Source organism: Hyla sarda, chromosome 5 (assembly GCF_029499605.1).
Source record: "Hyla sarda isolate aHylSar1 chromosome 5, aHylSar1.hap1, whole genome shotgun sequence".
Classification (NCBI taxonomy): domain Eukaryota; kingdom Metazoa; phylum Chordata; class Amphibia; order Anura; family Hylidae; genus Hyla; species Hyla sarda.
This window is the reverse complement of record NC_079193.1, coordinates 42,041,400-42,058,716: the sequence shown is the minus strand read 5'-3', so window position 1 is coordinate 42,058,716 and position 17,317 is coordinate 42,041,400. Positions and strand designations below refer to the sequence as shown.

At 42.9% G+C, this 17,317-nt stretch overlaps 2 protein-coding genes across 6 annotated transcripts in view; one reads left to right on the top strand and one right to left on the bottom strand.

Moving 5' to 3' along the window:
* The window catches only part of LOC130273108 (uncharacterized), a 47,267-nt gene that overhangs the window by 24,548 nt on the left and 5,402 nt on the right, over positions 1-17,317 (bottom strand). For 2 of the 3 annotated variants that reach the window (XM_056519377.1, XM_056519376.1), the window contains exon 3: positions 4,456-4,609. In XM_056519377.1, the coding sequence (XP_056375352.1) occupies positions 4,456-4,609 (154 nt within the window). Of the gene's footprint in view, positions 1-4,455; positions 4,610-15,843; positions 15,964-17,317 lie in introns of those variants that run through there. The other variant, XM_056519378.1, reaches the window with a different exon arrangement.
* Positions 16,306-17,317, top strand: part of LOC130273109 (patched domain-containing protein 3) — a 40,551-nt gene continuing 39,539 nt past the window's right edge. For 2 of the 3 annotated variants that reach the window (XM_056519383.1, XM_056519379.1), the window contains exon 1: positions 16,715-16,809. The gene's annotated coding sequence lies outside the window, so the exon portion shown is untranslated. Of the gene's footprint in view, positions 16,494-16,714; positions 16,810-17,317 lie in introns of those variants that run through there. The other variant, XM_056519381.1, reaches the window with a different exon arrangement.

The following is a 17,317-nucleotide window of genomic DNA, read 5'->3' as shown; positions in this document are numbered from 1 at the left end:
AGCGATGGCCTCTCTCCCCCTGCATTTCCTGGGGGTATATCGGGGTATACATGCGCACACACGCACCCTCATTTTACCATGGATATTTGGGTAAAAAACTTTTTTTACCCAAATATCCTTGGTAAAATGAGGGTGCGTGTTATAGGCCGGTGCGTGGTATACCCCGATAAATACGGTAAATAAAGCAGCATAGTATTCCAAAATGTATCTCTTTTTGTGAGTTGCAACAGGATTGGTCATGGTGTCTCAAAATAGGAAAGAACCCAGAGTGAAGAAATTGCTTTTTTTGTTGTAACAGGTCTGTACACAATAGAGAAATCACTTTTTTAAAGTTTGCAATCACTTTTTTAAAGTTTGCAATCTGCTAAAAGTATCTACTGTGGCATGCGTTGTGCTGCATATTGACAACTGCATGGAGTGGCCCACCTTCTCTGCCACATGATTGCTGTAGCCAATGGACAGCAGGCAGTGATTAAGTAGCTTTTTTTAAAGCCTGCAGATGCATCAGCATCGCCGTCACCTGCTCCAGAGCTGATTAGACCAACTGGCCTGCTGACATGCTCATCATCAAACTCCCCCATCATCATCCCCACCACTCCTCTCAGTATGAACTTCTGATATCTGATTGTGGGCTCCTTGCTCCCTCTCGGCATATCCACCATGATGCCTTACAGCCTCCCCACCATGCCTACTATAACTAGTCCAACTAGTGCTATGCTCAGCCACTGCATCCACCACCACCACCACCTCTGCAACACACTCCAAACAGACATTTCCACCGTGCCATGTAACTGTAAATAATAAGAAATCAACTGACAGCTGGCTCACCGTCAGACTCTTCTTTCTCTGCCTTTAAAGAACTTAAACCTGTCAACCAGTCCACAAGGGCCGTACTATTTGCCAAAACCCCATAACCACTGGAAGACAGTTAGAACTTTTGCTTGCTGATGCAGCTGCTACTACTACCACCAGGCACGTGCTGCTGTTACCCATTCTGGTGCTGGTACTGCCACTAACATACCTACTAGCAGAGGACATGAGACGGGTGATCTGTCCTCTACCCTGTCCAACAATTCCTTTGCCAGACATTTTTTTTTATTGTAGGAGATATGCAGGTTATTTTTAGTGAAAAAAGTTCCTTGACTGAGGTCAGCCGACGGATTAATGCTGTACTCAACTTGTGTGGAATTGTATAGAGTTTTTGAGGGCTTTCTGGCATCAGTAGTTGTTACCGTCTCTCAGCTCTCTCCAAAATGGTTGCTGCAATCAGTGTCTTAAACTCACCCCTGTGCTGTGTCCTATTGACCTGGGAGGTAAATGTCACATAAATGAAAGATAATCATTGGATAGCCTGGGGTCATGTGATAGCTGCAAGGTATGCTGGGTATACCTTGATGTCATCTCACTGTCCCAGTACTTCCTCCTTTTATATAAGTGCCAAAACATCATGTGTTCCTCATTCCTGTTGCTATTATTGTGCACATTGTCAGGTACGTGCGAACTGAACCTGGCAATGTTCCAAAGTTCTGCTGCCACTGTCACCCTAAAATTCGGATTGAATCAGTGTTCTAGAGGCTCAGCTGATTCCTCTCTAATAATGATCAACATCAAACAATGCAGACTACAAGATGGTATTTACTTAGAATGGTTACATATACAAATGGGTGTATCAAGCTTTATAGAATGTATGACCTGTTCTTAATATAGACCATCATTATTTGACTGGTGGTGGTCCAATTAGCTGTTTGAAAGGAACACAGCCTCTTTAACAGCCTCTTTAATGTTTGCCAGCACTTATACCTGCATAGCCTTACTATTACCCACAGCCCTTTCAAGAACCTGATTGGCGGAGGTAACTGAAGTGGGACCTCCACCAGTGTAATATTGGTGTTTTATAAGGCTGGATGGCCCCTTTAATTTAGAGTTAGGAACAAAAGCATTGCTGATGTAGAAATGTTTGGAAGAAAGTCAAAATCTTCAGCTGCAGTAAATTTATAATATTGATCATATGAAGAATTTTCTGGTATATGAATTTTCTGGTATATGAATTTTCTGGACATTGATTTTTTTTACATTATTCACCATGCGGTTTACATCCATTCACCATGTGGTTTACACCATTCACTGTGCGGTCTTCTTAACATTATATTTAAATAGTTCAGACATATGTTTATGTTTACTATTATTTACAAAAAATTAGAAAATTTGTGAATTTAACTACTATAATGGGAAGAGCTTATTCCCATTTATGACATAAAATGTTTAAAAAATTGTTTTTTATTTCCCAATAGAGGATGATTGCTAAAACTGTTCAATGCTATGCCATAGGCTGCTGTGGCTGCCTGTATACTTGGACAGCCAATTGGACGACACAGAGACAGGTAGGGACCCTTTACCTGTCATTCTAGCAGATCTGGACCCCACGATCACCCTGCTATATTCCCTATCATCCCCTTCTCCACCCACACCACCCCACGATCTCACTGGCACCAGAAATGTTGCCTTTTAATCCCAGGATCAAATTTGATTGTGAAAATTAATTAGTTAATGCCCGGAAGGAGAGGTGAGTCCTAGCTGCTGATAGCAACCATTTCTTACTGTCTATGAAGCGAAAAAGACAAGAAGGAGCTCTCCATAGTGTAAAAGTACAAATTCAACTCAAATGCTTCATGTGAATGTGCGCTTACCAAGGCTGGTTGTGCGGTCCCCAGCACAACAAAGGTACAAAGCATGAAAGAATGGTCTCAATGCTGCCTTTCCACAATAGAACATCAAACAACCAACGACCTCCAAAGTAAGTGGATAACTTCAGGCGCTGAGAGACCACAAAGGCAGGTGGATGTGCAAGACGTTTATTCCCATTATGCAATGGGTTTCGCGCCTTAGCGCTTCATCAGGCATATGGACAAGGGAGCAGGAAACATATATATAGCAGCTGACATTAACCCTTTGGTGGAATATACCACCCATTAACCCTTTACACAGCAGGCATGTAAAAACAATAACAGAACAACCAAAATTACATAACACTTAACCCCTTAACGACCACGGACGTAAATATATGTCCTGGTTTGGCGGAACTTCCCGCACCAGGATGTACATTTACGTCCTGTGTATGACCGCGAGCATCAGAACGGTGCTTGCGTCATACATGGCAGGTTCCGGCTGCTAGTAGCAGCCGGGGACCCGCTGGTAATGGGCGACATCCGCGATCGCGCGGATGTCCGCCATTAACCCCTCAGATGCCGTGATCTGCGGCAGTGCGGTACTTTGAATAGTACTTTTTGCGGCAGCGCTGCAAGCGATCCGATCATCCAGCATGGCGGCCGGAGGTCCCCTCACCTGGCTCCGGCCATTTTCCGGGGTCTTCTGCTCTGGTCTGAGATCGAGCAGACCAGAGCAGAAGATCACCGATAATACTGATCAGTGCTATCTCCTATACATAGCGTTGAACAGTATTAGCAATCAAAGGATTGCTATAGATAGTCCCCTATGGGGACATAAAAAGTGTTAAATAAAAGTTGAAAAATGTAAAAATAAAAAAAGTGAAAAATCCCCTCCCCCAATAAAAATGAAAATTGTCCGTTTTTCCCATTTTACCACCAAAAAGCGTAAACTTTTTTTATAAACATATTTGGTATCATCGCATGCGTAAATGTCCATACTATCAAAATATAATGTTAATTATCCCGTACGGTGAATGGCATAACGTAAAAAAATAAAAAAATGTTTTAAAAAATGCTGCTTTTTTGTCACATTTTATAAAAAAACATTTTTTATAAGAAATGATCTAAAAGTTTTATATATGCAAATGTGGTATCGATAAAAAGTACAGATGATGGCCCAAAAAATTAGCCCTCATACCACCCTATATATGGAAAAATGAAAAAGTTATAGGTGGTCAAAATAGGGCGATTTTAGATTACTGATTTTGTACAAAAAGTTTTTGATTTTTTTTAAGCGGTACAAAAATATAAAAGTATCTAGCCATGGGTATCATTTTAATCGTATTGACCCACAGAGTAAAGAACACATGTCATTTTTACCATAAAGTGTATAGTGTGAAAACAAAACCCTCCAAAATGTGCAAAATTGTGGCCGTACATTTTATGGTAAAATGAGAGGTTTTATTACAAATTACAATTGGTCACGCAAAAAACAAGCCCTTATATGGGTCTGTAGATGGAAATATGAAGGAGTTATGTATTTTAGAAGGCGAGGAGGAAAAAACGAAAACGCAAAAATAAAATTGGCCTGGTCCTTAAGGTTAAAATGGGCTTGGTCCTTAAGGGGTTAAATGCATCCATTTTGTTTTCTTTTTGCAAGTAAAGTAAATTTTAGTTACTAATTCTTCACCAGTTTATTCTGAAGAAGCATTGCTATTTCTGTATACTACAGTCCATGAAATGTTACATGTTGAATAATGTAGCATCAGTAAAGTGATAATGTACTTACCCCTCCACAATGGCAGCTCGTGTAGTACATATTTTCCCTGTCTTCCCAGATTCAGCATCATACCAGTGTTGGACACTAAATCTTTCCTCTGGTATCTCTATGGTACAGTTTTTTCCCTCAACAATAACTTTCCAAAAGTTGTCAATTCCTTCACCTGTTTAGTAGAAATATAAAAGTAGGGACATTTTATAATAGCTAAATTATAATAGATTTAAACATATATCAATTGCCAGTCTGTAGAAGATACTCTGTGTTTTTATTTTAAATATTGCAGCTATTTATTTTTTTTAATATTTTTTGAAACATTCATTTGGGCTGCCATATTGGAGATGCACTCACATCCTTCCTGCATTGTCCAGTGATACATAGTAGGAGGCAGGAGTGTCCCTATGCACTAAGATTCTGCGCCCGTGCCCTGAATGAAAAGGTTAGTACCTCAAATATTTCCTATAGCTGTGCTGTACATCTATAACTGTGCAGTTGGAAGAGGGTAGCAGTGTAGCCAGCAGGGGGAGAGGGTGGTTTCTTTCTTCTTTGTATTGTATTTTTCCCGATCAGTCCTGTCAGCAAGCATTTCTGACTCATGCTGGAGTCCTAAACACTCAGAGCTGCCAGCCTGCTTTGTTCACAGCCAAACCGGCTGGGAACAAAGCAGGCTGGCAGCTCTGAGTGTTCTCCTTTGTGAACAAAGCAGACTGGCAGCTCGTAGTGTTTAGGACTCCAGCATGAGTCTGAAATGCTTGCTGCCAGGACTGGTAGGGAGACCCCTAGTGGTCATTTCTTCAAAGTGGAAAATTAAATAGTAAGAAGCATATTTTTTAATAACATGCAATTGTGAAGTTATTCTGCATACATTAATCTATAATATATCAAAAGTTTTTTTGATGAGAGGTACCCTTTAATATCAAGGTGATTCTTAAAAGACAATAAAACAATTACACTTTGCATTGTCATGAGGATTTTTGTTTTGCTTATGAGTGTAATACGCCCATGTCATCACGCCCTGCCAAGAACCATATGGAATGAAGAAAAGAAGTCTATACAACGTAGATGTATTTTTGTCTCTGGATTGGTTGAACTTAGTTATAATAGACAATTTACACTATAGAAGACAGTGCTGTTATCTGATCAAATTACATATGCCAGTAGGATATGTGGGAGATGCTATGTATATGCATGTTTCATTGTAATCTTGCCTAATTAATTAATAATAATTTATTTTTTAATTTGGTCCAGCTGTTTCGTGTTGTCTTTATCTTATCAATTGGTGCCGAAGGACCCGGTAGTTGAAAGCGGCAGGGACGGAAACAAGATGTGGATGGGAGGAATGAGACCGCACCAGCGCTAATAAAAGGTGAGATCCTTTGTGTCTCAGTAGCTCTCTCTCCTCTGATCCCCAATCCCTCTGTCCTCTGTCTTGAGTACAAACCCTAAGAACCTGAAACAGATGTGTTAAATGTTCTAACATCTTTTGTTGTGTATGTGTGAGTAAATGAGGATATTGGTGTAATACACTATGCAGCATCAGTGTCACAGGATACCTTCACGGTGATTGATTGTTTCAATACGCACCTCCTAACGGAGAAAGCCAGTGGGAACAATGATGTGAAAAGTAAGGGAACCCTACCGTTCTGAGACACGTATGTTTTCTATCTTCTGAGTTTGTCAAGTAAGCTGTTACTAAAATTGTCTGCTAGTGGAGGGACATATGAAATAGAAGATTAAGTATGGGTGGATGCAGTGTTCATACCAGCTCGCCTGGCACAGTCAGAACACGTCTCTTGGGTAGGCTCTGTGCTCGGCCTTTGAACACAAGTTCACATGCTGCTATGGGGCACAGTGCTATGTCCAGGGAAAGAGAGGACCCGATCTTTTGATCAACTCTCGGCTTGTTTCTGAACAGCCTTGTAACAGCTGGTTTAGGCCTGTATTCTCCTATGCTGAATGGCATCCCAAAGCTGCAGCAGACCTGTCACTCATGAACAATACTACTGGTTCAGGCAGTTCCCTCTTAGTATGGTTTGATTTAGATGATTTTAGAGGTCAGATACTTTTTTAATCTGCTCCTTGACGTTTATCATTTGGTTCTTTTGGAGAATTTGGAAAAACCAGAAAAAGGGATTTTTCTCAGTGTGGGACCTTCCCTGACAGCCAATGGCCATAGTTAGCTAAGTAATTGAGAGAGACGGGTACGAGCCCCCTCCATCATAGTCGGGGGGCTATGGGAAACAATCTTATCATGTGTGGCTGTGTGCTACCCAGAGGTAATGGACATCCAAAAACTCCTTCCACCCCACAGGAGGAGATAAAAAAGAAATATGGCAGATGGGTCAGTCGGCATTTGCCAAAATGGTGCCGGCTGACTAGGGGAATGGAGTTAAGGATTCCAAAAGAGGGAACCTTTGAATTATCCCGCTGGGCCGGTTTTTACACAGATTTTGACCCAAAAATAACAGAGCCAAATGAGAAGGTGGCTTGGAGTAGATGGATTGTAGAATCCTATTGGAAACAGAAAAGAGCCCAAAGTATTTTTACTGAAGAAACTAGGGAAGAGAAGGAAAAACAGTCTGAACCAGATGTAGAACCAGAGTTGATAGACTAGCTTGCAATGTCTCTAGTGGGACCCACCGTGGTTAATATAGACATCCCTGACTCGAGTACTCAACGGACCCCAGTAGATATGGGAGATAGACCAAAGGGTCCTGCTAGCTTCACCACTGTGTACCCCACTGAAGATCTAATCAGTCCACCTCCTACATACAGTGAGCCCAAAGTTATGGCCACTGCTCCACCATATGTACCTCCCACCACCTCTTCTTAGGAGTTATCTGACCCAAGTAGTGGAAAGGTCTTTTGTGGAGTAGAAGGTGAACTCCTAATCACTCCTAAAGTAAATGCAAGGGAAGTAAGGAGGATGTTTGAGGAAGGTTGTTCATCTCAAGCCTCAGCTCACCAAGTCAGAGAACAATTTATCCTAGGGACAAATGGTCAGGTAGACAGACGGGTTACTCAGCATGTCCCATGGACACCTGGAGAAATTAAGGGGTTCCTCTCATCAATCTCTAAGCCATGGACCAATCCATGTGGGTTTGCAAATGAGTTGCAAAATATTGTGATCATTTACAATCACACATGGAGAGATCTATTGCAGATAATAAGATTAGTGGCTGGTCAATTAGATACTGCTGCCTTCTTTACCAAACTCACCCTGCCCCTAGAGCCATCTGAAGCACAGAATACCCCAGATAAGCCCTTGAATATGTCAACCAACTCAAGGAAAAGATCACTGAGGTTTTTCCTCCTCAATCCTGAGTTTGGGTGATAAATATTCAGCAGAAGGCCAAGGAACTTGTAGAAGATTACTTTGAAAGATTCAGGCAGGCAGTAGAGGAGGCAGGTGGTAGTTTAGAGGACCAAGGTATGGGGAAGATGCTCACTGCCACATTGGTGTCTGAACTGAATAAAGATATTCATGATAAATTAGTCTCTGCCCACCCTGATTGGCGAGACAAATCAGTCCCAGCACTTATGAGCTTAGCGAGCTCCATCCAGAGGAACATACAGGAAGTGCAGAAGAAGAAAGTTCAAAAGGTCATGGTTGTGCAAGCCTCAGGAAGACCCCAAAGAAAGCCATTCATTGAGGGAGACAAGGGAGAACTCAGGAAAGTGAGATGTTATAACTGTTATAACTGTGATAAGCTGGGTCATCTCTGAGAGTAGGGGGGTGTTGCTTTTGTCTGCCTGACCCTCCGTGAAATGCCTTATCATTCAGTGGAGTGTTTGGTGGACACTGGAGCAGCCCGTAGTGTTCTTAAAAGATCAGAAGCCCCAAATTTGAAAATTTCTGTACAAATTGATGCTGTAGGACTAGCAGGTAAACCTTTCATGCTGAGGGAGACTGAGGAGACTCCTGTGACTATAGGTGAAATAGAGACATCTCTTTCTTTTGTCCTCAGTGATACTGTTCCCTGTAATTTGTTGGGAAGAGATGCACAGATGAAGTTGAAAGCAAACATCCAATATACTGAGGATGGACCGATAGTGACTACATCAGTGGGATCAGAAGATCATAACACATTGGAGAGTTTGGTTTCCGTGATGGCAGTTAACACTTCTCCGGATCAGGACATTCCGCCTGATCTGCAGGATGTTCCCCAGAACGTCTGGGCTAGGAAAGGTGATTCAGTGGGCCTGATAAAACATGCAGACCCAGTGGTCATATACTCAGACTTAGATTAAAATTACCCAGGATTCCTCAGTATCCTCTCAGCATGAAACAAATGAATGGTGTAAGAGACCTGTTACGCTATGCGCTCCGGCCTCACACGCTGGCCGTGAGCGCATGGTCCCCTTACCTTCTGCTGCCGATGGGGCCACCTTAAAGGAGCTGTGCATCAGTGCCCCTGTTTCACTGCTTTCCCACTTGAGCACTGAGGAATGCAAGGTATCCCCCAGTAAACTACAATTTTGTCAGGAAAAGGTCATCTTTCTGGATCACTGCATATCATGGGGCTCTAAACATATTACTGCGGATAGAGTCTCTGTGATACAGGGGGCACCATACCCACAGAATGCCAAACAAATCAGAGCCTTCTTGGGACTAGTCGGGTACTGCAGGCAGTGCATACCAAATATGTCTCAGCTCACTGCTCCCTTGTATGCTCTGACCACTCAGGCTGGACGCATAGAACTATCTGTCGAGAAAAAAAGGCTGTGGATGAGCTAAAAGCTGCCATACTCAGCGCTCCTTCACTTGCACTCCCAAACTACATCAAGCCCTTTTATCTGTTCTGGCACGAGCAGGAAAAACAGGCTTGAGGAGTGCTCACCCAGAAATATGGGGGTAAACAGAAGCCAGTGGGGTACTTCAGTGCCAAACTGGATTCTGTGATCTCAGATGGAGGTGCATGCATAAAATCAGTGGCTGTGGCAGCCATCTTAGTTGAGAAAATAGCTGATATAGTTCTTGGGAACCAGTTATTCCTCATGGTTCCTTGTGCTGCACAAGCCGTCCTCAACAGCCTGACCACCAGACACTTATTTGCTGCCAGCCTGACTAAATATGAGATTTCCTTGTTGGCTCCACCTAACATCACCATACTCAGGTGTAATGTTTTGAACCCGGCTACTCTTTCCCCACTTCATGATGATGACTGTGAACAACATCCAGAACATGATGGTGAGCAGGAGATGGAACTTTATTACACTCCTCCTAATCCTGTCCTGGATGATCCCATTCCCAATCCAGAAATGACTCTCTATGTAGATGGGTAAAGGTTGCAGAAACCAGAAGGAGGATTTGCTGCAGGTTTTGCGGTAGTAGGTGACACCTCCATTATGTACTCTGAAGCCCTTGATTCTAGCATTCGCCCTGATCAAGTTGCTCGCCCTGATCAAGGCATGTGAATTGGCGGAAAGAAAGTCGGTTAATATCTATACGGATTCACGCTACTCCCATGGAATTCTCCATGATTTTGGTTTTCTTTGGGCACATAGAGGTTTCCTGACCTCGAGTGGAAAAGTGGTGAAACAAGCAGATCATATACAAGATCTGTTGCAAAAGGTAAAGTTACCTAGAGCCATAGCTGTGATGAAATGTCAAGCCAAATGCCTGAAAGCCAGGTGGAAGACATCATCTCTGAAAGAGGGTCCCACAGTTGCACCATAGCAGTTTGGGTTTTGAAAAAAAATCAAGTTTGTCATCCAGTGCGTGGGAACCGACACAGAGTCAGGCTCTGAAAGTCCAGTGACCTAGCCTGGGCTTGTGTTGTGGTGCATCTTTGGCCACTGTCAGTCATCTATTTAGTTAGAATATATAATGTGTGTTTTATCAATAAAGTTTGGTGCATGTTTAGAGTAACTGACCACTAATAGGTAGGTGGAAATGGATGTATACAACATCCCATGGTTTATACAGCTTATGTGTGTAATCTGTGATATTCCATCTATTTAAGGGGTCAGTTTTGGATAGCTAGTATGTTAGTTAGACGAGAAATGCAAAACAACCAATATATGTGTGATGTGCTAATAAAACCAATATATGTGTGATGTGCTAATAAAATGAATATACTGTATGTGTGTGATAATATAATTATCAAAAGGGTGAGAAATGTTAAAGAAATCAATGAATTTACACTATAAAAGACAGTGCTGTAATCTGATTAAATTACATATGCCGGTAGGATATGTGGGAGATGCTATGTATATGCTATGTATATATTTTATTGTAATCTTGCCTAATGAATTAATAATAATTTTTTTTAAATTTAGTCCATCTGTTTCACGTTGTCTTTATCTTATCACTCTTAACCCTAGTCCCAGGATGGAGGGAGAAGCAGTCAGTATATTTTATTACTATGAATGTGCATGTGTGTGTATTTGTGTATAAATGTGTGGATATTTGTGGTGTTTGTGTGCCTGCAGGTGTATGTGTGTAATTATGTATCTATCATGTGTATGTATCTATCTATCATGTGTATGTATGTGTTTATCTTTCATGTGTATGTATGTATTTATGTATCTATTTATCTATTGTGTATCTATCTATCTATCTATCTATCATGTGTATCTATCTATTATGTGCATATATGTATGTATCTATCTATCATGTATGTATGCAGCTATCATGTGTATGAATATACAGTGGTCCCTCAACATATGATATTAGATGGTTCCAGGAGAACCATCATATGTTGAAGTCTATGTAAAAATGGTAATTGGTTCTGGGGCCTCGGAACTATTGTATGTTGAATACATATTTCTATGGGAAACTGCCAATTGGTTCTGGGATGACCATTGTATGTGGAGTGTATGGGGAGTGTTTAACAAACCAGGGTGCCTCCAGCTGTTGCACAACTACAACTCCCAGCATGCATGTACAGCCATTGACTGTCTGGGCATGCTGGGAGTTATAGTTTTGCAACAGCTGGAGGCACACTGATAGGGAAACACTGATGTATGGGGTGTATTGTGTGTGTATGTATTGTATGTGATGTGTGACATCGCATACAGTACTGTACAGTTCTTTAAATACCTTCAGGGGGGACAGAATGTCCTCCATTACCATCCTGCCGACTAAAGCTCTATAGGAAAGGAAGGGGAGGAAAGCCAGCAGCTCATTGGATGCCTGCAGCAAGATGCTCCAGGCTATTGGCTATGGCTGCACTGGGGGGCGGGGCTTACACGGAGCTCACAGTGGAAGCCTGCATGAGTTAGCAGGACAGCATGTGAGTAACAGGAGGCAGAACGGGGCACACGGGGCACATTAAACAACTATCTGTCATTTGCTGAAGTTGTCAGCGCTGTCAGATAGCTGTTTGTACGATGGACCCGACACACAGCAGCATCATATGTCGATGCTACCTTCAACATACGATGGGCTCTGAGAGGCCATCATATGTTGAAATGATCATATGTTGGGGCCATCATAAGTCGGGGGGTCACTGTATCTACCTATCACGTGTATGTATGTATCTAGCTATCATGTCTATGTCTATCTATCGATCGATCAGTCTAACTATTACGTGTGTATTTGTATCTATCATATGTACCTATCTATCTATTTATCTATCATGTGTATGTATGTATTTATCTATCTGCAGATGCAGCAGTGTCACCATCACTTGCTTGAGCTGATCAGACCAACTGGCCTGCTGACATCCTCATCATCAAACGCCTCTTCATCATCCCCACCACTCCTCTCAGTAAGAACTTCTGATGTGTGATCATGGCCTCCTTGTTCCCCCCTCAACACATCCACCATGATGCCTTACAGTATCCTCACTACGCCTACCACCACCAGTCCCATTAGTGCTATGCTCAGCCGATGCTTCCGCTTCCATCACCTCTACAAAACACTCCAGAGGCTGACCGTGGCACAACTCCTCCTTGTGGCTAATGCTATCCTTCTGCTTAGCACCTAGGGTGGCAAAGACAGAGATGATGGAACAGACCATCTAGGACAGACATTTCCACCGCGCCATGTAACTGCAGATCTTTTGATTGCTAACTACTAGTACCACCAGGCACTGACTGTTGCTGCTACCTGTACTGGTATTAGTGCTGCCACCCACTTTTTTACTGGCAGATGACATGGCAGGGTGCTCTGTCCTCTACCCTGTCCCACAATTCCTTTACCAGACATATTTTTTATTGTAAGAGATTTGCAGGTTATTTTTTATCTTTTTGGGGTAATTTGTCACTCACCTACTAGTCAACTCTCATTGTCAACGCCTTTAACTGCATTGTTTTATTACACACAGGTAGAAAAAAATATGTGTGATTGAACTAAGGAACTACACATAACTGACAGATGGTGAAGCCTTGTTCGATCTGAATGCCTTTAACTGCATTGTTTTATTACACACAGGTAGGAAAACTGTCCCATTAATCTAAGAAACTACACGTAACTGACACTTAGATCACAATGCCACATTTTAAACGTATTGCTAAAACACAGGTCAGCCCTCTGCTTTGCTTAGTTTGCTAGGTATTTTTATGTGATGTCTTTTATGGGCTGGTTCACTGCTGGCTTGGATTTGTAGTGCACCAACAGACTTCTGCAGGTAGTGACATGAGGTTTCTGTCCAGCCCACAAATTAATGATGTGTTGTTCTGGCCTGAATTACTGCTTGCTGGAATTTGTAGTGCACCAACAGACTTATACTCAGCAGGTACTGACAGGACAGAAGGTCCCTATGTGACATCAGCCCACTGATTAAAGGGGTACTCCCGTGGAAACCTTTTTTTTTTTTTTTTTTTTAAATCAACTGGTGCCAGAAAGTTAAACAGATTTGTAAATCACTTCTATTAAAAAAAATCTTAATCCTTCCAGTACCTTTTAGGAGCTGTATACTAAAGAGAAATCCAAAAAATAAATGCATGTCCTCTGATGTCATGACCACAGTGCTCTCAGCTGACCTCTGCTGTCCATTTCATGAACTGTCCAGAACAGGAAAAAATCCCCATATCAAACATATGCTGCTCTGGACAGTTCCTAAAATGGACAGCAGAGGTCAGCAGAGAGCACTGTGGTCATGACATCAGAGGAAATGCATTTCTTTATGGGTTTCTCTTTAGTATACAGCCCCTAAAAAGTACTGGAAGGATTAAGATTTTTTAATAGAAGTGATTTACAAATCTGTTTACCTTTCTGGCACCAGTTGATTTAAAGGGAGTACCCCTTTAATGATGTGCACAGCTTGTTGTGGAATTGTATAGATTGCAGTTTGTGAAGGCTCTTAGCAGTGCTTGCTCCCTCTTAGCTTTCTCTCTCCCAAATGTTGGGTGCACGCAGTGCATGGGGATTCATCTGTGTCTATCGCACACACCCTGTGCTGTGTCCTATTGGCCTGAAAGCTGATTGACACATAAACCTGCAAATCATTGTATTAACCTGGGGTCATGGTATGCTGGGTGTACCCTGACATCTCACTGCCCCAGTTCTTCCTCCTTTTCTGTGGATGCCAAAACGCCATGTGTTCCCCATCCCTTGTGCAATTATTGCTCACATTGCCAGGTTCGCACAAGCCGTAACTAGCAATGTTTGAAAGTTCTGTGAGCTGCGGCCAACGCGAAATTCAGGTTGATTCCAGGCTCAGCTCGCTCATCTTTAGTATGTGTTTATCTCGTGTATGTATGTATGTAGGTATCGATCTATTATGTTTATGTATCTGTCTATCGCGTGTAGTATATAGCTGTTACACTCTGCACTCCGGCCAGACACGCTCCCCCTCTCTCGTCCCCAGCCAGCGGGGCTGGGATTCGCATTGCGGGATGTGCCCACATGCGAATCTCAGCCCGTCACTCACCTCCGTCCTCTACTGCTTCCTCTGTCTCTCAGCTCCAGCCCATGCCCACACCTCCTAGGGCGCGCGAGCGCCGGAGCACTAAGATTTAAAAGGCCAGTGCGCACATAATTATGGTTTACACCTGTTCCACTGTTATAAGTTCCTGCACCTCCCACACACCCTTACCGGATCTTTGTTGCCCTAGTGCCTGAGAGAAAGTGTTGTTTAGCCTTGCTTTGCACTGGTTCTGACCCTTGTTACGTGACCGGACCTTGCTCCTCTGCTGCCTGTCTACTGATCTCTTGCTTCGATCCCGACTACACACCTGTACTGCCTGCCCTGACCTTCTCCTATCCTGACCACGAGTTGCCGTTTCCTTCCTGTGCCTCGAAATTCCTCAGCTGCCTGTGTGGTTAAGTCGTGCCAGGGGTAGTGACCTGGGTACCACCTGCCCCAGCAAGACCATCCCACTATGCTCAGCCACACAGGTCCAGCCACACAGGTCCAGCATGCTGGAGGTAGTAGATCCTACTACCTCCAGCATTCCAGTCTACTAACCATGAGTCTTAAAATAGCTATCTATCATGTGTAGTATGTATCTATCATGTGTATGTATCTATCATATGTATGTACAGTATCTATCTATCTATCTATCTATCATGTGTATCCATCTATCTATCTATCATGTATATCTATCTATCATATGTATCTATCAATCTATCTATCTATCTATCTATCATATGTATCTATCTATCTATCATGTGTATCCATCTATCTATCATGTATATCTATCTATCATATGTATCTATCAATCTATCTATCTATCTATCTATCTATCATATGTATCTATCTATCTATCTATCTATCTATCTATCTATCTATCTATCATGTGTATGTATGTATCTCTCATGTTTTGTTTACATACACCAGGGCTTGATTCCTGCAGGAACCTATGGAAACAGCATTTCAGTTTCCACACTTTTTTCCCCAGGACTAACAGGGTTATATATTGGAAGATATCATCTATATTTCCCTATATATAAACCTGTTGGTGTACTCCTACAACCTGTAAATTACCCACCTATGTATATGCTCTATGGGGGACATTTATCAATGTGTGAGGTAGAAATCATTTAGACCATGTCAGTGCTTTCTATGTTTTGCATATCTGTGCAAAATTTATCAACCGTGCTCAAGCTTGTTGATAAATTTTGCCCAAACATAGACATTCCTTCATGTTTCTACCGTCTGACACATTGGTACGTGCACTCCTCTGTGTTCTATATTTGCGCAAAATCTGTTGCCTTTGCGCAAAGTTTTAATATCTAAACAAAAAATGTGCAATAGTAAATTAGTGTTTAAAGCATTTTTCTTTCTAAGGTACATGAGCACGTAGGAAAATCGGAAAATATTCTATAAAAAAAAACGCACAAAAAAGATGCAATCAAAATCACTGCGCAAATTTTTGCGCAAAAATATACACAAGAAAAAGTGCTAAACTCAATGATAAATGTAATCCTATGTGTATAAGGTGGCTGTACACAGTGGTGCGGTGACATCAGCCATAGCTCAGTCCTGGACACCCTTTCTCTCCGCTTACCTCCTGGTACAAACTTGTACCTTCTGTATGTTGGTGCCTCGGGGGCTGCCATGTTCTGGGGTAAAGGCCTGTGGATTAAAGGAGATCTCCAGTGCTGAAAAACTTATCCCCTATCCTAAGGATAGGGGATAAGTTTCAGATCGCAGGGGGTCCAACCGCTGGGGGCCCCTGCGATCTCCTGTACGGGGCCTAAGAAGCCCGCTGGAAGGCGGCGTGTTGACCACCGCTGCCTTCGGCAATCTCCGGCTCTGAAATAGAGATGTATTGAGGAGGTGTGTCAGCCGCCGCTCCGTGCGGTGGTCGACACCCTCTATCTGGGCAGCGAGCCGGGGCCCCATACAGGAGATCGCGGGGGGGCCCAGCAGTCGGACCTCCCGGGATCTGAAATGTATCCCCTATCCTTAGTATAGGGGATACGTTTTTCAGTACTGGACTACCCCTTTAAGGACCAGCAGCCTCATGGTCTTCCTGCTCTTGATCCCCTGCAGCTCTCCTGCTCCCCGACCAGCAGCCTCTACCTCTTGCTCATCCTCCTCAGGATTGAGCCCCAGGCACAGCATGTGCTGAAGCCCCAAGGGATGGTGTCCACCATTTCTGATGGAGACGGAGTGCATGATGGCTCTGAGAACACCCTGGCAGCCATCATATTGGTCAGTATGTGCTCCTCACACTATGGGGAGGGGATTTTTTAAAACCTGTCTAGAGGAAAAGTTGTTGGGTTGCCCATAGCAACCAATCAAATCGCTCCTTGATTTTTCAGAGGCCTTTTCAGAAATGAAAGAAGCGATCTGATTGGTTGCTATGGGCAACTCAGCAGCTTTTCTTCTAGGCAGGTTTTGAGAAATCTCCCCCTATGACGGGCAATAGGGGCATGGAATGGCACAGCTGTGCCCTGCTGCTTATCATAGGGTCATGTCTTAAGGAACTGAAAGGGGGTCCTCTACACTAACAACATATGGGGTCCAGGTGCTGAAAACTGCTTTAGGATTACTGTAGCATATTTAATTAGTTATTTATTTATTTATTTTTTGTTTCTCTTATTATTCTTTATGTTCAAGATGTCTGCTTACTGTCAGTGAAGAGCAACATTCTTGTTTAAAGGGGTACTCCACTGGCCAATGTTCGGAAGTGAATGTTCCGAACGCTGTTTTCGACACGCAGGGGTCGGCCACGCCCCTTGTGATGTCATGGCCGTCACGCCAACTCCCATTGACTTGCATTGAGGGAGCGTGGCCATGATGTCACAAGGGGCGTGGTCAACCCCCGCGGCTCGAAAGCAGCGTTTAAAGTCTATGTCTACCCTCACCTATATTTTTGTCATTATTCTCTCGATGCCTAGTGAATAACAAAAAATAGGCAACTTTGTATTGGATCTAGGTTTTCTAGCCAGAAGTGTGTAATATCTTTCCACTTTATAGGTGATTAATGCAGGATTAGTAGGACTATGACTGCAGGGACCGCCGCTAGCTGCAAA